Source organism: Bos indicus, chromosome 25 (assembly GCF_029378745.1).
Source record: "Bos indicus isolate NIAB-ARS_2022 breed Sahiwal x Tharparkar chromosome 25, NIAB-ARS_B.indTharparkar_mat_pri_1.0, whole genome shotgun sequence".
NCBI lineage: Eukaryota > Metazoa > Chordata > Mammalia > Artiodactyla > Bovidae > Bos > Bos indicus.
The window spans coordinates 17,838,621-17,861,957 of record NC_091784.1 but is presented as its reverse complement, the minus strand read 5'-3'; the positions used below and the strand labels follow the sequence as shown (position 1 = coordinate 17,861,957).

The 23,337-nt window shown below is 46.7% G+C and overlaps 1 protein-coding gene across 2 annotated transcripts in view; it reads left to right on the top strand.

Annotated features, from left to right (window-relative positions):
• The window catches only part of SYT17 (synaptotagmin 17), an 89,114-nt gene that overhangs the window by 10,033 nt on the left and 55,744 nt on the right, over positions 1-23,337 (top strand). For both annotated transcript variants that reach the window (XM_019988357.2, XM_070779724.1), the window contains exons 4-5: positions 877-1,025; positions 4,114-4,733. In XM_019988357.2, coding sequence (XP_019843916.2) covers positions 877-1,025; positions 4,114-4,733 — 769 coding nt within the window. The remainder of the gene's footprint in view (positions 1-876; positions 1,026-4,113; positions 4,734-23,337) is intronic.

Genomic DNA, 23,337 nt, shown 5'->3' with positions numbered 1-23,337 from the left:
GGAGATGGAGGGAGAGAGAGGGACTTGCCTTGAGCCAGCCCTTAAGTACTACTTTGTACCCCAACCCACAAAGAGTGTACTTTCTATTTTTCCAGCATTTCTAATCTTTATTAGGAGAACATTGAGTTGTGGTTGCTGCTATTTACTGGTGTTTCTACGCACCGAACTGTTGTTCTTAAATCATTGATTCTCAGGGCCATTTTGTAGCACAAAGTCTTAGCTGCTGGATCACCACCAAAGTCCCAAGAACCTTTGAGTGACATTGTTACAGGATGTTTTTTCAAGATGTTATAGACATAGTGACTGTTGAAACTACAAGATAATTCTTACCAAAAATTACTTGCAGAAGTTCTAATGCATTTAAACAGCCACGTGGTTCCTTCCAGACTGAAGACTGAGAGGTCCCATCTTGATGGCATCACCAACTCAATGGACATGAGTTTGAGTGAACTCTGGGAGTTGGTGATGAACAGGGAGGCCTGGTGTGCTGCAGTCCATGGAGTCGCAAAGAGTCAGACTTGACTGAGCGACTGAACTGAACTGATCTTGGTTTTGTCAGGTGGTGCCCATGTGGCAATATCCTGAATAAGTTTACATATCCCTTCCCCCACCCCAGCCTCAGCTTTGAAATTATGCAAATTCTTGGCAGATCATTCTAATTGAGAAATATTAATTTACTTCACATCACATTTTGTGCAAAAAGCAAGACGTTATTAAGAATTAAGGGCTATTGAGAATTTATTTCAAATTTGCATTATTCCAAGTTGCGTAGACTGGGCCTGAGAGCAATTTCATCCTTGGTCTGTCCCCCATGGGACAGAGGTGCCAGTCCCTGGGGATTCTCTGACAGTCACTGAGACCTCTTCCCTCCTACAGGTTGGCCAGCCGGAGCAGTGACAAGGACGGGGACTCTGTGCACACAGCCAGTGACGTCCCGCTGACCCCACGGACCAACTCCCCAGATAGAAGATGCTCATCCTCAGACACATCTAAGTCTACATACAGCCTGACCCGGAGGATTTCAAGTAAGCCTCTCTGCTCTGACTGTTGGGGGTCCTGGTTCAAGTCAGCTGCCCCTTGGGGTCCATGAAGTACAACCCCGTTATCTGGGTCCCCAGGATAAAGGGAAAGAGCTGGGATTCCCAGATGCTCAACAGCACCCCCAGGGAGAGACAAGAAAGACAGGGTTGCCTCTGGCGAGGGAGTGGAGTGTGGTGTGACAGCCAGGAGACAGGATGACAGAGAGGTAACGACAGTGTGACAGAGGAGGGCATCATACCTGATTTCTGCCAAGTTCAGGCAGAAGCAATCATTTTGACTGATTTTTGTTTACACTGATCACAAGTTTCACTGAATTGGCTCAATTGATGACATTGTCAGCATATATCATTTTAGACCCCGAAAGTCAAGTGTTAGTTACCATGTTACACAGCAGGGCCTGCAGATTCAAGTGACCTGAGAGGCCAGGTGGATTGTGTCAGTGGCTAAGTGCCAAGGGCTGGAGGGAGATAAATATCACCCTAGTGAGTGACAAATGGCAGTCGACTCTTGGCCTGGCACTAGGGCAGGGTGGGGACTGGGGCCAGTTGGGAAGCCAGTGTCTCATTGAAGGGGAGCAGCTGCTACTCAGCTGTAGCCGCGTGGGATTGTATTACCTGACCTTTCTAAAGAGAAACTGGCAGTCTGGGTTTTTATATGAAACTTCCTTACTTTTCAACCCAAACAGAATGTATCTCTGGGTTGAATTTGGCCCTTGGCCCACTCTAGAGTGGCCACTCAGCACACACACACACACACACACTGTAGCCTGGGTGTAGACCAGAGGGTGTGATTTGGGTGGGGAGGAGAAAGGGGGATAAAGCCTAGAGTCTCCCAGCCTCTTGTCACTAGCCAAGTGTGTCTCCTCTGTCTCATGCAGCTGATGTCTGAAATTCACTTAACAGAGGGAAAAGGCTTAAATTCATGAAACTAATCCACTCAGCTGGAAATGATTGAGATCTCTGATCTTTTCTGGGAGTGGATGGGGAAGAAGAAAGAAGTAAATTTCAAGAGCTTGAAATAGTGAAACAGAACGGGTGTCTGGCTTCTGTAGCCTCCGTCTTTTCAACTGTAGAATAAGAGGGCCTGTCTGCCCTGTGCAGACCGCTGTCCAATACAGTGGCCACCACAGGCATGTAGCTGAATTGAGATGCACTGTATGTGTTACATACCCACTGGATTTTGAAGCCAGTATGAAAAAAGAATTTAGAATGTCTCACTAAAATGTTTTTATATTGGTTACATGTTGAAATGATTATATTTTGGATATATTGGTTTAAATAAAATATAAAAATTAACTTCACCTGCTTCTTTGTACTTTTACATAATTGTGGCTACAAGAAAATTTTAAGTTGCCTTCGTGGGCTTCGATGGACATGAGTTTGAGCACACTTCGAGAGTTGGTGATGGACAGGGAAGCCTGGCATGCTACAGGCCATGGGGTCACAAAGAGTTGGACATGACTGAGTGACTGAACTGAAGTGTGGCCTTGTATGTCTGTATCTGGTTCACGTTTTATTTTCTCTTGGATAGCGCTGGTCTAGATGATTCCTAAATCTTGCTTCCAGCTCTATACAGAGATTACTGCATTTAGCACACAGTTATCAGGGTGCAACCGTGCACTGGCAAGGGCTCATGGTTTTAGCCAACAGGCAGGTATTTGGGCAATCAACAAGATGCCATGAAAGAACAAATACTATGCCATTTTCCCAACAACATGAGGAATCTCATAGTCAGACTCCTAAGCATCTGCAGAGTAGGACATGGTTACCTGGGGAGCTTGAACCAGGCAGGTGTTGGTTTCACTTATGCCAGATGAGTAAATTCTAGAAATCCACTCCAGCAGAGTGTGTAAAATTAACAGTACTATGTGGAGTACCTAAACATTTGCTAAGAGAGTAGATCTTATGTTCTTAACAAACACACAAAAGTAAGTAAATAAAGAAGGCAGGAGGAAGCTTTTGAAAGTGATGGATAGTTTATGGCATAAACTGTGGTGATGGAGTCACGGGTGCATACTTATCATCAAGGCCATCAAGTTGTGTAGATTGAATATGGACAACTTCTTGTGTGTCAGTCATACCTCAATTAAGTGCTTTAAAAGAGAAAAGAGTGCCGTGAGGTTATTGCTAGAATAGAGAGATGAGCAAAGATAGCAACAATGAACCTGGGAGCGGCGAACTCTTCTGCTTAACGGGGAGGGGAGAGGCACCCCGAAAGTGATGAGCTGTGAATGTGATCCTTGGAGATGTATAGTAGTTACCATTCAGTGCCTCTCACCATGTGCACGTTCTGTGCTGAGCCCTCTCCAAGCATCGCTCAGTGAGTTTTCACCACTATCTTTGATGTGGTTGCTATGATTGGCTCCATGTTACAGATGGGAAAACCGAGTGTGTAAAATGTGCCTGGAGTCACTTGGCTCGTTACTAGGGAGTCACGTGGTTCACGAGGAAGTAGCTAGGTTGGAATTTGACCCAGACACGGGCCCCAGAGCCCACTCTGTGAAAGTGGAGGCAGTATGGGGGAATGGTTAGAGTCGGACCCTGGGGCCAGATAGTGGGGCTCGGATCCTGGCTCCTCCTCCTCCTAGTCGTGTGCTAAGTAAACTCCTCCTTTGGCAACTCCTCCTTTGGTGAGTTACTTCGAGTTTCTGTTTCCTCATCTGTAAAGTGAAGGTAATAGTCACTGGCTAATACCTTGTGAAGGCCGTGAGTGTGAAAGTGTTAGTTGCTCAGTCATGTCCGACTCTTTGCAAGCCCATGGACTGTAGCCCGCCAGGCTTCTCTGTCCATGGAATTCTCCAGGCAAGAATACTGGAGTGGGTAACCATTCCCTTCTCCATGTATGCAGGGCATTTAGAGCAGTGCCTGGCAATTAGCTGCCGTGGAGATGGGGATGTTTGTGCCGCTGCCCTTCCTCTCATAGAGTAAATAAGAGGATTTCCAGGAGTGGAGAGCACATGGAAAGAGCATTATGAAGCAGAGCAAACAATGTGAGAATCTACGATCTCACATATCGGCCCAGATCCAGTCCAGTACTTGGTGGTGTTAATTGTTATTTCTGCTGGGTGTGTAGGTCTCGAGTCCAGACGGCCCAGCTCCCCACTGATTGATATTAAGCCCATCGAGTTCGGCGTTCTCAGCGCCAAGAAAGAGCCCATCCAGCCCTCGGTGCTCAGACGGACCTATACGCCGGATGATTACTTCAGAAAGTTCGAGCCCCGCCTGTACTCCCTCGATTCCAACAGTGACGACGTGGACTTCCTGACGGACGCGGAGATCCTGTCCAAGTACCAGCTGGGCATGCTGCACTTCAGCACGCAGTACGACCTGCTGCATAACCGCCTGACCGTGCGTGTGATCGAGGCCCGGGACCTGCCGCCCCCCATCTCCCACGACGGCGCGCGCCAGGACATGGCGCACTCCAACCCCTACGTCAAGATCTGCCTGCTGCCGGACCAGAAGAACTCCAAGCAGACCGGAGTCAAACGCAAGACCCAGAAGCCGGTGTTTGAGGAGCGCTACACTTTCGAGATCCCCTTCCTGGAGGCTCAGAGGAGGACCCTGCTCCTGACCGTGCTGGACTTCGATAAGTTCTCACGCCACTGCGTCATCGGCAAGGTGGCTGTGCCTTTGTGCGAGGTCGACCTGGTAAAGGGCGGACACTGGTGGAAGGCGCTGATTCCCAGTTCTCAGGTAAGGGGTGGGTTGGCAGTGTCTCCTGCTGGGAGCTTTGTAAAAAACGATTATTATTATTTTTTTAATCTCAGTATTTAAGTTTTGTTTGTTTGGGGAGGTGTTTTTTTTGTTTTTTGTTTTTTTTTTGCATTTTTAAAACTTTTAATTTTAAAATAATTTTTTGATTTCCAAGAAGTTGCAAGAACAGTACAGGGAGTCCTGTGTGTTCTTCATCCAGCTTCCTGGATGGTAAATCTCATACGATCTGTGTACACTAGGATACCAAGAAACTGCTGTTGGTAGCTAAACTAGACCTTACGCAATTTTCACCAGTTTTTTTTTTTTTTTTAATGTTTATTTATTTATTTGGCTGCATTGGGTGTTAGTTGCGGCACACAAGATCGTGAATCTTTATTGCATCATGTAGGATCTTTAGTTGTGGCATGTGGAATCTAGTTCCCTGGCCAGGGTCAAACCCAGGTCCCCTGCACTGGGAGTGCAGACTCCTAGCCACTGGACCACCAGGGAAGTCCCTTCACCAGCATCTCCTGTGTGCGTGTGCATGCAAGTGTGTGTGTGTGTAGTTCTATGAAATTATATCATATGTATGGATTCAGGTAACCAGCACTACCCCTGGGAGCTTTTTGTCATTGATGCTGGGTTATTTACTAAGGAGAATTATTGTCCAGAGTACGAAGCTATCTGTCATTTTGACTTTCAGAAATTGATCTGGGAAAAATAAGATGAGGGCTGAAGACCGGGATGATGGATGATTGTTTTTCAGGTGAATTGTCAGATTAGCTTCCTTCCCTCTCCCCGCCCAGTGACACGCAGTGGGCTGCCTGGGGAGCTACCCATGGACCAAGCCCTCTCCCCAGTGGGCTTTAGGGTCCCTTCCTGGGGCATTCTGTGGGCTGGAGGACAGCAGTGCATTTACTGTGGGTGGAAAGATGTGGGGGGAGTCCAGGGGAAAAAGACCCAGTTGGAGGCTGGTCAAGACCATCCATGACAGACAGTGATCCTTGTAACGCAAATGGGATTACTTTGCATCGAATACACCAAGGTGCTTCTAAAGCTGAGCTCTGCTGGCCAGGGAGTTGATGATCCGGCATCACGTTTGGGATGCACGTGTTAAACATGAGGACTGGAGGGGCTGCTACATTGTATGTGTGTGTATACACATCTTCAAAGCTATCACTCTCTTAGTTTGGATTCCCCAAGAAAAAGAAGACTCTCAGGCAAGGGAGTCATTTAATAGGGAGGTGACACTGGAGGAAATACCAAGAGCAGGTAGGAACGTCATTTAAAAGATGCAGGTATCAGGCCAGCCACCACTGTGGTGCCTGGAGCAGAAACCTGCTAGGGGAGCCAGGAGCCAGTGTTGGACGTAAGCCTAAGAGCCTTTCCTCCCAAGAGGCGAGGGAGCTGGGGTGTTAATACACCACCTCCTGTCAGTCACTGAACGAGGGCTGGGGGATAGGGAGGTTCATTTCCTGGTATTTCTGGCTTGTGACATTGGCGGGTACAGAGACCCTTGACATCCACAGATGCAAAATATGTACAAGAGCTGGCAGATCCATGTAGGCAGGAATGATTGTGGCCGGGAGAAGGTAGTTAGTGTCTGCTGTAATCCTAAGTTTGCCTTCCCATCACACAGTCAGGATATATGGGATCATGTCATGTATCCTCCTCGATATTTGAGATCGAGGTTTTCAGCTGTCAAGAAAATTATGTGGACAGAGGGAGACCCACCAAACATGATGAATTCCAGATTCCACTCTTTGTGTCAGGGCAGAGCCCTGGAGGGGGAGGGTCTGGGCATGCCCACAGGTTGGTTCCTCTAGGTCTTGGCTGAGTGTTATCTTGGCTGAAATGGAAAGTTCCGGGTGCACCTCCCCTGGTGCAGTTCCTGAAAGCTGGGGCCAGGGGCTGGAGGTGGGTGCAGGTCGTTAATTTAGGAGGTGATCCCAGGAAGCAAGAGTATATGCTTTTTGAGTGGGCACGTCAGCTGTCTGTTGGGGTGTCTAGAAGCAGAGCTTGAGATAGAATTTCGAGGTGGCTTAGTTTCCTTAGGGTTGTTGTGACAAAGCACCACAAATTGGGTGGCTTAAAACTGTAGTTTATTGTTTTACAATTTGGAGGTTTTGAGTCCAAGATCAAGGTGCTGGCGGGGCCGTGCTTCCTCTGAAGCCTGGAGGGGATCCTTCCTTGCCTCTTTCCAGCTTCTAGAGGTTGTTGGCAATCTTGGATTACAGCTGCATCACTCTGATCTCTGCCTCCCTCCTCCCATGGCCTTCTCTCTGTGTGTTTCTGTGTCTTTTCTTATAAGGACATCAGTCATGTTGGATTAGGGGCCACCCTGTTCCAGGATGACCTCATCTAATCACATCTGGAAAGAAGGTCACATTCTGAGGTCCTGGGGGCCGGGATGTCAGGTCACTTTTAGGGGACACAATTCAACTCACAAGGGGATGCAGGAGAAAACCCTGCAAGGCAGGTTTTGCAGTGGCCTAGGTGAGGGTGACCGCCACGCGAGGCTGAGCCTCTGCCTGGTGTGTGGTTGGGAGGGGAAGTCTGGATCCTGGACTCACTGTGGCATTTCTTCCTTTAGACAAGGGAGCCATCCAGCCCTGATCACAGGTTTCTGGCGGGGACTGGACTGGGAAATCTGATTTTTAGCCAGGCAGCCCTGGGCCTCCCTGAAGCCTCTGTTTCTTTGAAACAGTGGTTCTAAACAGGGGTAGTTTTGGTCCCAGGACATTTGGCAGTGCTGGGAGAAATTTGGGGTTTAATGGATGGGATAGTTCTGGTGGGTGGAGATTAGGAATGCTGCTAAATGCCTGCAATGCGCAAGACAGACCCCACAACACAGAAGGTCTAGCCCCAGATGGTCCGTAGTGCCGAGGGCCAGAAAGCCTGCTGTGGGGTGAAGGGGAGGGTGCAGGGTGGAGGACAGAACAGGGTCTGCCATGAAAAAGTGAGATGGGAGCTGGACTGTTCCCTGTTGGGAAGGAGGGTTTTCCAGGGAGAGACAGTGGTCAGGGTCAGGCCACAGGGCAGAGCTCCAGGGAGCTGCTTTGCTTTTCATTCCAAATGTGGGAAAGGAGATAATGGTTTTGAACAAAAATCCACATCAGGCAAAATAGGCCTGCCTTGGAGACAGAAAATCAAATCCACACACTGTGCGCCCAGGCAGTCACATAGCATCACCGCTGGAGGTGGTGTCTGTCTGCTGGCGTCCACTGGAGGCGGCGTCTGTCTTCAGCAAAGCACTCCGAGGATGCAGCTGCGTGTGGGGTGGAAGCAGTTTCTCGTTTTCAGCCTGACTTCACAGTTTGTGGGTCAGAGTGCCTCCTAGGATCTGTTAGTCCTACAGTTTCCACCGTGGGGACCCCATGCGGACATGGGTTGCTGGTTGTAGGACCAGCTTGTAGGCATCCTCTGGCTCATGGCAGAATGTCTCAGCTGTTTTGTGCCTTTGAATACAAGACACGAGTGTGTCTTTGATCTTGGCATTCAGTAAATCAGCAGCTACTGGAACTACTGCAGACTGGGCCTCATTGAGAAGGTTGGCTCGAAAGATAGTGGAAATGAAGACATAGGGATATGAAGTGTGTGGGATGATTGATGTGGTATGAAGTTATACTGGACACTGAGAGAAATTCTCTCATCCGAGTGGATTGAAGTGAATTGATGCTTTGGCCATTTAGAGGTGAAATCCATGTAGTCTCAACTCTTTTTAAAACAATTATTAATAATTGTGACAAAACACACATAAAATTAACCATCTTATCCATTTTTAAGTGTACAGTTCAGTGATATTGAGTACATACACATACATCGTCATCCCCATTCATATCCAAACTCTCTTCATTTCACAAAATAAAGCTGTCTTCATTAAACAGCAGCTCCCCACATTCTGCTGGCCCCAGCCCCTGGCAGCCACCACTCAACTTTCTGTTTGACTACTTTTGGGTACTTCTTATAAGTGGAATGACACAGTATTTCCTATTTGAGGCTGATTTATTTCATGTAGCATAATGTTCGCAAGGTTCATCCATGTTGTCGCCTGTGGCAGGATTTCCTTTTGAAGGCTGGGTAGTATTCCATTGTGTGGGTAGATCACATATTGTTTCTTCATGCATCCATTGATGGAAGCTTGGTTGTTTCTACCTTTTGGTTATTGTGATTAATGCTCCTGTGAACATGGATGTACAGTTATTTCTTTCAGGTTTTTTTAAGTCAGAAAAAAAAATTCAGGATGAAGGATATTCATTTCTCTAGAGATCGTGTTGTTTGGGGAAGGAAGGAGGAGGGAGCTGGAGAGAACAGAGGCCCCGTGGACATGCTGGAAACTCACAGAGCATTAGGAGGAGCCAGAGTTCTTCTTCCAGCCCTTTCACGAGTTCCATTAGGACTGGCGTCATGTAACCTCATGGATCTTGGTTTGCTCGTGTCAAGTGGAGACATGGTACCTACTCCCCACTCCGTTGCAGTGCATCTCTCGGGATGTAAACTCTTCTCAAGAGAAATTAACTTCTGACTGTGAAAGCCCCTCAAATTAAGGAAAATTATAAATAGACTGTACATTATAAATATGCAGTAAAAGTATTGTACATACATAAACCATCCATATATTTAGTCAATGAGTATTTGTTGGGTGCTTGTCATTTTCTAGGGGCTGGGGCTACTAATTTCACTCTACACTCATGAGTGTCTGCTATGAGCTAGGCAATGTTCTACACACGATCGGTTGTTTATCTCACAAGCGTTCATTTTACAAAAGGGGGAAATGGGCTGTGAGTCTCCCAGACCTCAGTAAGTTCTCTCAGCCCCTTAAGACAGAGAAAAGTTAAGTGATTTGTCCATGCTCAGTAGTAGAACTGAGGCCCTTTGGCTTAAAAAGTGATGTGTCATAACCAAGACATTAGACTGGTTCTCTGTAGAAAGCAAAACAAAGCTGCTGACCTCAGGGAGCTTATGGTCTAGTGGACAGAGGTGGGCAGTGAGCGAATGAGTTAACACATCATTATGCCTCTTGGCATTGTCTCTGCCAAGAGGAAAAATAAAGCAGGATTAGGGGCTGGAGAGGGGTGGCCGGGTGAGAGTGGGGAAGCTGTTCCAGGTGGGTGAGGAGATGGCATTTAAGTAGAGAGCCAGGAGGATTGAGGGAGTGAGCCTGGGGGATGTTCAGGGATGAGCATTTAAACAGTGAGTACAGAAAGTGCAAAGGCCCTGAGGCAGGGTGTGAGGCTGGAGAGTAAGTGAGGGGAGAGCATCAGGAGGTGAGGTTGAACTGGGAAAAAAGGCCACATCACATCGACCTTGTAGGCTGGGTTAAAGACTTGGATTTTATTCCTGTGGGTGTGAGAAGCCCTGGAGTGTTTTGAGAAGGAGGGGTGACCCAGCCAGGCTGCCTGGAGAGACCTGTCACTGGGGGAGACACCATACTTAATTTCCAAAATATATAAAGTACTCCAATGACTCATAAATAAAAGACAAAGTTCAGTTTTTAAATGGGCAATAGTTTTGAACAGATGTTTCACAGAAGAAACATGCACATGATCTAAAAGCACATGGAAAAGTGCTCAGCTTCATTATCCATTAGAGAAATGCAGGTTAAAACCTTAGTGAGACCACACCTATCAGAATGACTAAAATCACAGAGACTGACAACACCCAATGTTGGTGAGCATGTGGAGCCACCGGAACTCTCAGACTGTGTTGTGGGCACATCGTGTGATATAACCCCTTAGGAAGAGATTCTAGTAGTTGCTTGTAAAACAAAACAAATCTACTCCATGAACCAGCAGTGCCACTCCGAAGAGAAGTGAAAATGTTATGTCTACACAAAAACTTGTACATGCACATTCAAAAAAACTCTATATGTGATAGATAGCCCCAAACTAGAAATCGCCCAGGTGCTCATCCACAGAGTAAGGGATAACAAATTTATTGTTTATTCATATAATGAAACATTATTCAGCAATAAAGGAAAAAGGAGACGCACAGGTATTGATACACACAGCATGGATGAATGTCACAAACTTTATGCTAAGTAGAACGTCCTGCTGACAACCATTATGCAAAATAGAAGCCAGACCCAAGAGAGCATGACTTGCATATATATAAAGTTTAAGAACTGCATATATATAAAGTTGCATATATATAAAGTTCAAGACAGTATGCAGCCTTGACGTACTCCTTTTCCTATTTGGAACCAGTCTATTGTTCCATATCCAGTTCTAACTGTTGCTTCCTGACCTGCATATAGGTTTCTCAAGAGACAGGTCAGGTGGTCTGGTATTCCCATCTCTTTCAGAATTTTCCAGTTTATTGTGACCCACACAGTCAAAGGCTTTGGTATAGTCAATAAAGCAGAAATAGATGTTTTTATGGAACTATCTTGCTTTTTCGATGATCCAGCGGATGTTGGCAATTTGATCTCTGGTTCCTCTGCCTTTTCTAAAACCAGCTTGAACATCTGGAAGTTCAGGGTTCACGTATTGCTGAAGTCTGGCTTGGAGAATTTTGAGCATTACTTTTCTAGCATGTGAGATGAGTGCAGTTGTGCGGTAGTTTGAGCATTCTTTGGCATTGCCTTTCTTTGGGATTGGAATGAAAACTGACCTTTTCCAGTCCTGTGGCCACTGCTGAGTACGTCAAGGCTGTATACTGTCACCCTGCTTATTTAACTTATATGCAGAGTACATCATGAGAAATGCTGGGCTGGATGAAGCACAAGCTGGAATCAAGATTGCCTGGAGAAATATCAATAACCTCAGCTATGCAGATGACACCACCCTTATGGCAGAAAGTGAAGAGGAACTAAAAAGCCTCTTGATGAAAGTGAAAGTGGAGAGTGAAAAAGTTGGCTTAAAGCTCAACATTCAGAAAATGAAGATCATGGCATCTGGTCCCATCACTTCATGGGAAATAGATGGGGAAACAGTAGAAACAGTGTCAGACTTTATTTTTTGGGCTCCAAAATCACTGCAGATGGTGATTGCAGCCATGAAATTAAAAGATGCTTACTCCTTGGAAGGAAAATTATGACCAACCTAGATAGCATATTCAAAAGCAGAGACATTACTTTGCCAACAAAGGTCCGTCTAGTCAAGGCTATGGTTTTTCCAGTGGTCATGTATGGATGTGAGAGTTGGACTGTGAAGAAAGCTGAGCGCCAAAGAATTGATGCTTTTGAACTGTGGTGTTGGAGAAGACTCTTGAGAGTCCCTTGGACTGCAAGGACATCCAACCAGTCCATTCTGAAGGAGATGAGCCCTGGGATTTCTTTGGAAGGAATGACGCTAAAGCTGAAACTCCAGTACTTTGGCCACCTCATGCGAAGAGTTGACTCATTGGAAAAGACTCTGATGCTGGGAGGGATTGGGGACAGGAGGAGAAGGGGATGACAGAGGATGAGATGGCTGGATGGCATCACTGACTCGATGGACATGAGTTTGAGTGAACTCTGGGAGTTGGTGATGGACAGGGAGGCCTGGCGTGCTGCAGTTCATGGGGTCGCAGAGTGGGACACGACTGAGGGACTGAACTGAACTGAAAGTTCAAGAATCACGAAATTAATCTATGGTGAAAAATTGAAATGGTGGTTGTGACTGGAGAAGGGGACTGACTGGAAAGGAGCCAAAGGGAAATTTCTGGACTCATAGTGACAGGGCATTGGGTACATAGGTGTATGCACTTTCGAACTCATCACTTAAGGTTTACATACTTCGTTGCATATAAATTCTATCTGGGAAATGAAAGAGCCATAAATGCGCTTTGGTTAATGATATGCCTGCTGAAGTGTTCAGGGCCCTAGTGCCTGCAACTTTAAAATGCACTCAAAAAAGATCAATAGATATGCCGTAAAGCAATTACAGCATGCTTTTAAAATCTTAGTTGCAGAATTAACATTAATAACTGTTCATTTTAGGGTCTTGGTGATGTATTTAAACAGGTCCATAGTATAGTTATTTCAGCTTCTCTGTATTTGATAAAGTTCATAAGAAAATGTTGGGGAACACCAGTTAGGAGTAATATGCTGCGGGCTTCCAGGTGGGAGGTGGTGCTGGCTGGACCCGGGGAGAGCGAGGAGTAGACAAGTGGCCAGCTTGGGAGATGATTTGAAGGCAACATCTTTGATGCCCAAAACCAGCCTTTAGACTTTACACTCCAGCTTCAGGGGTGCTGTTACTGAGGGCTTTCAAGCAGAGGGGGGATTTTCAAACACGGGGTGCCACTGTTGTCTTCACCAGCAATCAGAATCAGTCAGGAGCTGTGGCCGTGGGGCTCCCAGATGTCAGCCTCCCAGATTCCAGTTTCCTAAGACTTGAGTGAACCTGCTCTTGAGTGAACGTGCTGGGAGATTCTGATGCAGGTGAACTGTGGACCTCATTCTGGGAAGCGCTTGGGTGGCCATTGGAAGGCAGAAAGGGCTTGGCTGTTAGAGCTGGACAGACACATCTGAGGTGTGGTCTCGCTGGTCAGCTGCTATGATGGTTTAATGAGCCAGTCTGGCTGCTGTTACCATTGTATTTTATGGAGCCATTCGAGCAGGCTCAGGGTGGTGTGTTCTTAGACATTCTTGGGAGATAATTCTGACTCGTGTGGGGTGTGGTATCTTTTATTAGAAAGCCAGATTGCCTGCTGAGGAAGAATGTTTGCTTTGAGCCTAAAAGAAAATGTGCTTAGTGAAAAGTGATATTTGCACACCTGGCTGCTGGATATTTATGTTTTGAAAACTACTTTAATGTGAGACTTGTTTTATCCAAAGGAACCCCTCTTAGATCTTCGATGCCTGTAACTCAGAGCCCCGTGGCCTTGAAAGTGAAGCCTGTGTGTGTTTCCTTTGCTGCAGAAAAGTCAGTCCAGTTCAGTTCAGTTCAGTCAGTCACTCAGTCATGTCTGACTCTTTGCGACCCCATGAACTGCAGCATGCCAGGCTTCCCTGTCCATCACCAACTCCCGGAGCTTGCTCAAATTCATGTCCATCGAGTCAGTGATGCCATCCAACCATCTCATCCTCTGTCGTCCCTTTCTCCTCCTTCCTTCAATCTTTCCCAGCATCAGGGTCTTTTCTAATAAATCAGTTTCATTAGGTGGTCAAAGTACTGGAGCTTAGAAAAGTCAGAGGTGGTAGCAATAATTGTGTTCTGGTTCTCACCACGTGCCGGACCCTGGGCTCAGTGTGACTCTTATGATACCCCTCCAGATAGATGCCATTGGCACCTGCATGTTATAGGTGGGGACCCTGAGCCTTAGGAGGGCTTCCCTTATGGCTCAGCTGGTAAAGAATCCGCCTGCAATCATTCCCTGGGTTGGGAAGATCCCCTGGAGAAGGGAAAAGCTACCCACTCCAGCATTCTGGGCTGGTGAATTCCATGGACTGTATAGTCCACGGGGTCACAAAGAGTTGGACATGGCTGAGTGACTAACTTTCACTTTCCTGAGCCTCAGGGAAGCTTACCCCAAATTGCACAGCTGTGGTAGGGACTTGAACCAGAGACTGACTCCAAGCCCACCACTACAAATTAATCTAATTAAGGGTAAAATCCTGGCTGAGGACTTTCAAAACTGACTTAACTTGATAAGTGTAACTTGAATGTGATAAGACTGTATTCCTCATAAGTATACCCAGATTTTTATCTCAGTATGTATCTTGCTTCTTTCTTAAAAAAATCCTGTTTGCTTGGAACCTCTTAAGTGCCTTCAGAGTCTAAGGAGTGAGCTGGTGGCCGTCCTTAGGGGCATCAAACTGATTGGATCTTTGGAAATGGCCAAAGGACAGTCTGATTTGTTAACCAAGAGAAATATCAGTGTGGGAACTTCTGTTTCAGTTGAGCAATAGAAGCAAAATTGCATGACTCTGAAGTAAATAAATTTACTTTCTTAAATGGCTCCAAATCTTGGTTACAACTGACAGAACCCTGTCTCAAACTTCCTTCCACCAAAGACGAAAGTCTGGCTGTGTGAGCTCCAGCTACCACCGAGTCTGAGGGGTCTGGTTGTCCTAGGAGCCCTCAGCTGGAATGTTCTTCAGCCTGCCGCCCTTTGTTGTCTTTCTTCTCAGGAGGGCACTTCCCCTGGGGAAGCAAAAGCGGCCGCGAGTTGCCCCGGGCTTACCTCCTTCCAGTTGGGCAGTACTTGTGTAAAGTTCCAGAAGTCCCAGGGAGGATTCTCAGGGGCCTGGCTCCCCTCACCTCACCCTCTTCATGCACAGTGGAGGCTGGCTCATCACAGCCCTTGGAGGCCTGGAAGTGAGAAGGACTGTGGTTTCAGAGAAGGAGCATGACTGTCTCCTTACTCTGCAACCGTGGCCACAGTTTTCTCTTTGTTCTTGTTGCCTCTTCTCTGGCCGATGTCCCCACTGAAGGACCTTGGCAGGCTGGGGTTCAAGGGCTGGCCCTGGTGGCAGGCACTTGTCAGCTGTTTGGAAGGTCCTGGCAGTAGGTGGACTCCTAGCCCTGGGAGTATCCCCCATGGCCTCTTACTGTTGGGGTCCGTTCTCTAGAAGGGCAGCTCTAGAGGGTGGGTGCTGGTCAGATGGTCCAATCCCAGCTACCTTCTCTGGGGCTCACTACCCTCTATGAGAGTCATCTCTTGGCTAGGTTGGGTTCCCTAGAAGTAGACCCTGAGACCAGGATTCTAAGTGCAAGTATTTTATTTGAGGGGTCTTGTCGGGAAAAACCAGTGTTATCAGGCAAGTTACCACTGTGGGCATCTGGATCATGATTCTCCTGGGCTCTTGGTATAGGTTGGTAAGGGTGGTGGAGCATATGTTCACCAGCACCCAACAGACACAGGTTGAAGGATGCTTCCAGGAACCCATATACCCAAGGAGAGTGTGTTATTGAACCAAGCTAGGGTCCACTTGCCCACAGGCAGTAAAGGCAGTCTACTAACATCAGGTTGTGGTAAAGGAAAGTACAGCCTTTATTTCAGGACACCAAACAAGGAGAATGGGCAGCTCATGCTCAATAGACCCAAACTTCCCAATGACTTCCAGGGAAGGAGTTTTAAAGGCATTGTGAAGGAGGGGGCTTCCAGGGAAAATAATCAGTTTGTGCACGATTCTCAGATAGGTTGACATCAAGGCGAAGTTTCAAGCATCATCAGGCTTTCTGGTTTCAACCAGTCTAAGATCTATGTTCTTGCAGTCAGCTTTTTCCATCTACTGGGGGGAGAGGTCTACTTCCCGTAAAAACAACTTAGGAATGTGTGTCAAGTCTTTATCTGTTACATATCTTTCAGGGAATTGAGAGTTTTTTGATCTGTGGATTTATAGTCTAAATTGTTACCAGTTTCCAAGTCCAGTAGCTCTTCTTGGTTTCTACATCTTCAGTTTTCTAATCATCAACTTCTGAGCCAGTCTTTAGAGACTCAGGGGAGGCCTGGTAGACTAAAGCAAGAGACTTTGACTTCAAAGGACAAGGACCTGGGTCTACTATGTGGTTTCAGTCCCCCCTTTTCTTTGATGCTCCACAGTCTTGAGGGGAGCAGGTTCAGGAAAAGAAGTAAAGTTTTGGATAGAGAGGCTAATCATAAACTCAGCAGAGGAACTCGGTTTTAGGGGGGACTCAGTCTCAAGAGGACCCTGGCATCCAGAGACTCCATGGGCAGAGAGTCTGAGGGCTGGCCAGGGCTGGGAGCCATGGTGCACCCATAGTATCACCACACTTGGCCTTGTCATGTTGAGGGCTCCGAGTGTAGGGTCTTCCATGTTCCCCCTTCCCTCTCCATTCTCCTTTGCCCTGGGCAGGAAGGTGTGAAGCAGGTGAGCAAGACCGCTGGCTAAGCAGATGCCCATGGAGAAAAAGGCTCTGGTCTCCCCTCCTTGAGGAGGCACCTGACCTTTGCAAGTGACCCTCCAGGTAACCATCTCTCTCCATTTTGAGTGGGTGGGCGGGGACAGTCACCAGCCCTTCCCACTTGGCCAGTGTCTCCCCTCTGCTCATAGAGGTGGGGAAGGGGGATGGTTTTGAAAACTGCTGGACCCAGTCTGTGCCTCTTACAAATCCCAAAGGGAGGCACTTGGTCCCCAGCTTTGGGCCCAGGCAGCCAGCTCTGCGGTCAATAGGCAAAGTCCACCCACCCCCCACTGCATCCTGTCCATGTACAGCTAAAGGCTTGGCCAGACCCTCCGTAACATCAGCTTTTGTGATTTATTCTTTGTATCTTTTTAGAAGGAACTTGATAGGAAGGAACTTAAAGGAACGTGATAGGTTTTCTTTTATTGAATAAATATCATGTGTAAAGAGTATTAGCTTTTGAGTTAGACTGACCTGGTTACGGTCCTGGCTTCACTACCAGCTGCATAAACTTGGGTCCTACTCCTCACCAGTAAATTAGGGATGATAATTCTACTGCGAGGGGAGTTGAGGGAGTATTGTGACGATAAGAGTAATTCGAGTTGACTTACAGAGCACTCACCATGTGCTAGGCACAGTGCTAAAGCTTCTGTTATAGTCACTATTATCATCATCCCATTTTATGGATGTGGAAACTGAGGCATGTATTGAGTAACATGCCCAAGGCCACAGAAATGGGATTTGAACCCATGCTGGTTCACTTCAGAGGCTGTGCTCTTAGCTACTTTACTGCATTGCCTCTTAATAAACCAAGATCTGGCTGACAAAGCATCTGGCATATGTTATTGTACTGAATAGTAGTGACCAGGAACTAAGGCACCAGAAGGTTGGGAGAGGGAACTGAGGAGGGAGGAGGCCAAAAAAGAGGCAGAAGAGGTTGGGAAGCAATTGAGATTGAGCTCTGAGGAACTGGCCGTAGAATCCAATTGGTGTTTCAGTATATAATTTACTTTGGTCTTAACCATGCTCCAGCCAATTTAGGACATCTTTTAATAGCAAAAATGGTGATGATTTGAAGCACCCAGAGTCATGTGTTGATTGGGCCTAGTAACTGGAATCTGCTTGGGGGCCATGCATGCCCCAGCTTCCCTTGGTTGCATACTGTATTTGGTGATCACTCACCCCCTGATGGGGCTTCCCAGATGGTGCTAGTGGTAAAGAACCCTGCCTGCCAATGTGGGAGACATAAAAGATGAGAGTTTGATCCCTGGGTTGGAAAGATCCCCTGGAAGAGGGCATGGCAACCCACTCCAGTATTCTTGCCTAGGAATCCCATGGACAGAGAAGCCTGGCGGGCTACAGTCCATGGGGTCGCAAAGAGTCAGACATGACTGAGCATACACCCACACACACCGCCTGATACCATAACAGGCAAGGCCCTCAACAAAGCAGATGTCAGGTTTTTAATGAGAATCCGTCTTTAACTTGTCCAGAGCTGTTGTCAGTCTTGATTCTCTTGGCATAATCCTGGCCTCTGTGTGTTTGTTAAAAGGGTTTCCTGCCCAGGTTTGGTGAAGAGCTGTTTTTTGGCAACGCTGTGTAGCCAGGGCTGGACTCAGTCCAGAGCCTTACAAGGTAGCATTAGCTAGAAGTTTCTATCTATGTGGTCCTTCTTGTTTCTTCCTCCAAAAAGAGAAATGTAGGTTACATTTCAGGCCTTAACACAAGCTTTTGATTCCTAGTTATAATGTGAACTAGAAGGGGAGCCAGAGATGGTTTGAACCAATCCTAGTTTATAGATGAGAAAACTGCAGCACAGAGAGGTTAAGTGACTTGTCCAAGGTCACACAGCCCTCAGTGACAGAAAGGAGACTAGAGTTAGGTCACCTGATCACCAGGCAGGAGGTCTTACCACCAGTACATACTGCTTCACCCCACAAGAGAAGGGATGGTGGCTAAGATCACAGGCCATAAAGTCTTACAGACCTGGCTTCAAGTCCTAGCTTTGCCACCTTCCACAGATAGGCGCCTGGGAAAGTTAACTTATCATTTCTAAGTCTCCGTTTCTTTGTCTATAAAATGGGGATTGTGTGGTGTGCTAGAACTAGTCTGTACTGGCTTGTAGAGGAATTTTCAGGAATTTCACAAACCAGCTGACTTCATGTTGGTAGATTGAAAATCAGCTATTGTGTATGATATTGACAAATACTCTAGTATTTTAGTCAGAACCTCCCCCCTCGCACTCCCCTCCCCAAAGAATTAAACATTTACCAGCATACCACTGATCATAGTAATACTTCTATGTTTTAATGGGCAGCCATAAAGCTAGTTCACGTGAGATTCAAACCACAGAGCCCGACACATGTATACAGTGGTGCCATGTTGTGGTCAAGAGCACGACCCTGCAGTCCCCAAAAATCTTCAGGCTGGAGTCAGTCCCGCCACTTCCAGTGGGGTTACTTTGGGCAGTTACTCAGGGTCACTGGTAATGAAATCATTGACTCTTCCTGAGTGCTTCCCATAGACCAGATACCATTCTAGGGCTTTCCATGTAAGTTTGAAAACCACCACCAGAGACTATCAGTATTCCCATTTAACAGTTAAAGAAAGTAAGACAAAATTTGAGTAACTTGCCCAAGGCCATGTGCAGTTAGTGAGGAAAAGAGGCTCCATTCTGATGCCAGCATCTGCTCTTGGCCGCCACCCTGTCTCATTGAGGTTCACCTTCCTTTTTTGGAAAATGGCAGGCACAGCAACCCCGAGCTCAGAGATTGTGGCGTGTGATAACGCCTGTGCTGTCTACACAGGCCCACACACGGCAGGGCCTCGGTTAATTGGCACTTACTGCTGGTTAACACTGAGTGAATGTCACTGTCCATTGTTACCATGAAGATTGTGCTAAAACCTTCCCAGCCAAAGGACTGCAACTCAGATTGACCAAGGAAATTAAAGTAACTGTTGCCAACCAAGCAATCCATCCTCTCCAGCTGGCGTTGAGAAGATGAGGCTCTCGCTCTGAGTGGCCAGCAGGGTGGGTGGTCCAGGCATCTGGCGGTGAGCTCCAGAGAGAATTAGCAAGGATGCTGGGGCTCTGTTCAAAGAGGGAGAGGCTGAAAATTTCCATGACTGTCCCAGTTGGTTGAACACATCCAGATGCAGGTTCTAGGGCTACCAATGTGAGTGAGACCTGGTCCCTGCCTTTAAGACTCCATCATCAAACAGGCAACTCTGCATATACACAAATTCCAAATCCAGATCCATTTGGTTGAATCTGTGGATGAGAAGCCATGGATACAGAAGGCAGCTGTACTGCACCATTGGATATAAGGGGCTGTCAGCTGCCCCCAGAAGGCATGGTCCTGTTTGATCTGGAAAGTTATTCCTGCTTTGGCCTCAAGATGTGTGTTATCCAGTGCTGGGGGGAAGGAGAGAAGGAGAGATGGGACACATGATTCACTTCCTGAAGTGTTTCTGCCTATGCTGGTAACTCCAGCTCTTTTGGCTCTGTACTGGCCTAGGAGTTAAACCAGGCAGACGGGTCTGTTTGTGGAGGCTGAAGGTCAGGTCAGCTTGCAAACACATCTGGAAGAAAGGCTGCACCTCCCAGTTGGGGGAACCCACTGGAGAATAGCTCTGATTCTCACCATCCAGGGCTCTCTTGTTGGCCCCTCCCATGTTCTCAAGGCCCATGGCAGAGGTCCCCTTCAGCAGCAGGCCCACTGTGGCCCTGACCACCCCTGGATGGTCCAGGTGATCATGCAACCTGCACTTCGAGCTTGCGTGATACGGGAAATTGGTTTCTGGTTGGCAACACAGTGCTAACGGAGGCTGCTTATCTGTAGCACAGAGACCTGCCACCCCTCATCTTCTGGCAGGAATGGGGGCTGGGACTTGCCTGCTGTGACATTAGTGAGGTGTGTTGAGACCCTTTGGACCGCCAGGGACACAATCCCAATTCAGGTGTCCTTTGTAGGAGATGAAAGGAGAGGTTCTGGCTCAGGGAACTAAGAACCTCAGGAGTTTCCTGAGCTTTAGGCACAACCGGATCCAAGGACTCAAGCCTTGTCATCCAGGCCCACTTTTTCACTTTCTGCATCACTCAGATAGACTCTTAACTATTGTTAGACAACCACTCACCAGCTCATAGCCTGGTACCCGGTGTTCGTTTTCTGTTACTCCATTGTTGTTGTTCAGCCGCTAAGTCCCGTCCAGCTCTTTGTGACCCTGTGGACTGCAGCATGCCAGGCTTCCTTGTCCTTCACTGTCTCCTGGAGTTTGTTCAAACTCATGTCCCTTGAGTCAGTGATGCCATCCAACCATCTCATCCTCTGTTGCTCCCTTCTCCTCCCGCCTTCAATCTTTCCCAGCATCAGGGTCTTTTCAAATGAGTCAGTTCTTTGCATCAGATGGCCAAAGTATTGGCGCTTCAGCTTCAGCATCAGTCCTTCCAATGAATACTCAGGTTTGATTTCCTTTAGGATTGACTGGTTTAATCTTGCTATCCAAGGGACTCTCCAGAGTCTTTTCCAGCACCACGATTCAAAAACATGAATTCTTCAGTGTTCAGCCTACTTTAATGTCCAATTGTCACATCCATATATAACTACTGGAAAAACCCTAGCTTAGACTATACAGATCTTTGTCAGCAAAGTAATGCCTCTGCTTTTTAATATTCTGTCTAGGTTTGTCATAGCTTTTCTTCCAAGGAGCAAGCGTCTTTTAATTTCATGGCTACAGGCACCATCTGCAGTGATTCTGAAGAACAAGAGAAGAAAATCTGTCACTGCTTCCAGTTTTCCTCATCTATTTGCCATGAAATGATGGGACTGGATGCCATGATCTTAGTTTCTTGAATGCTGAGTTTTAAGCCAGCTTTTTCACTCTCCTCTTTTATCCATATCAGGAGGCTCTTTAGTTCCTCTTCACTTTCTGCCCTTAAGGTGGTATCATCTGCATATCTGAGGTTGTTGATGTTTTTCCTGGATTGATTCCAGCCTGTGATTCATCCAGCCCGGCATTTTTCATGATGTACTCTGCATATAAGTTAAATAAACAAGGTGACAATTTACAACCTTGACATATTCCTTTCCCAATTTTGAACCAATCTGCTGTTCCATGTCCGGTTCTAACTGTTGCTTCTTGACCTGCATACAGGTTTCTCAGGAGACAGATAAGGTGGTCTGGTATTCCCATCTCTTGAAGAATTTTCCACAGTTTGTTGTGATCCACACAGTCAGAGGCTTTAGCGTAGTCAGTGAAGCAGAAGTAGATGTTTTTCTGGAATTCCCTTGCTTTCTCTATGATGCAGCAAGTGTTAGCAATTTGATTTCTGGTTCCTCTGCCTTTTCTAAACACAGCCTGTACATCTAGAAGTTATCAGTTCACATACTACTAAAGCCTATCTTGAAGAATTTTGAGCATAACCTTAGTAACATGTGAAATAAGTGCAATTGTATAGTAGATTGAACATTCTTTGGCATTGCCCTTCTTTGGTATTGGAATGAAAACTGACCTTTTCCAGTTCTGTGACTACTGCTGAGTTTTCCAAATTTGCTGACATATTAAGCTCAGCACTTTAACAGAATCATCTTTTAGGATTTGAAATAGCTCAGCTGGAATTCTATCACCTCCACTAGATTTGTACATAGTAATACCTCCTAAGGCCCACTTGACTTCACACTCCAGGAATTCTGACTCTAGGTGAGTGACCATGCCTTCGTGGTTATCCTGGTCATTAGGCCCTTTTTTTGTAAAGTTCTTCTGTTTATTCTTGCTACCTCTTTTTAATCTCTTCTGCTTCTGTTAGGTCCTTAATGTTTCTGTCCTTTACTATGCCCATCCTTGCATGTAATATTCCCCTGATACTCCAGTTTTCTTGAAGAGATCTCTAGTCTTTCCCTTTCTATAATTTTCTTCCATTTCTTTGCATTGTTATTTTAAAAGCCTTCTTATCTCTCCTTGCTATTCTCTGAAACTCTGCTTTCAGTTGGGTATATCTTCTCCTTTCTCCCTTGCTTTTTGCTTCTCTTCTTTCCTCAGCTATTTGTAAAGCCTCAGTAGACAACCGCTTTGCCTTCTTGCATTTCTTTTCCTTTGGGATGGTTTTGGTCACCACCTCCTGTACAATGTTATGAACCTCTGTCCATATTTCTTCAGTTACTCTGTCTACCAGATCTAATCCTCTGAATCGATTTGTCGCCTCCACTGTATAATCGTAAGAGATTTGATTTAGCTCTGATCCCATCACTAGAAACACCCATGTTATCAGCTTTTCTTGGGCACTTGTTTAAAATATGAATTCCCAGTCTCCTCTTCTGAAGAATCTGGTCAAGTAGGTTTGAGGAGGCCCTACAAACCTGTGTTTTCCGCTTCTGAGGAGGGTGGCTATGGAAACATGGAACTTTATAAGCCTAGGCCTGTCCCCTGCCTGGATGGTGGCTGGTGCCTCACTCAGAACATATTCAAGATTGAACTAAATTGCTCTGCCTGCATGTTCTCCATATCCATCAGTGATATCACCATTTACTGTCAAACCTAGAAGTCTTATCTTATGCTGCTGCTGCTGCTGCTAAGTCACTTCAGTCATGTCCGACTCTGTGCGACCCCATAGACGGCAGCCCACCAGGCTCCCCCATCCCTGGGATTCTCCAGGCAAGAACACTGGAGTGGGTTGCCATTTCCTTCTCCAATGCATGAAAGTGAAAAGTGAAAGTGAAGTCGCTCAGTCGTGTCCGACTCTTAGCGACCCCATAGACTGCAGCCTACCAGGCTCCTCTGTCCATGGGATTTTCCAGGCAAGAGTACTGGAG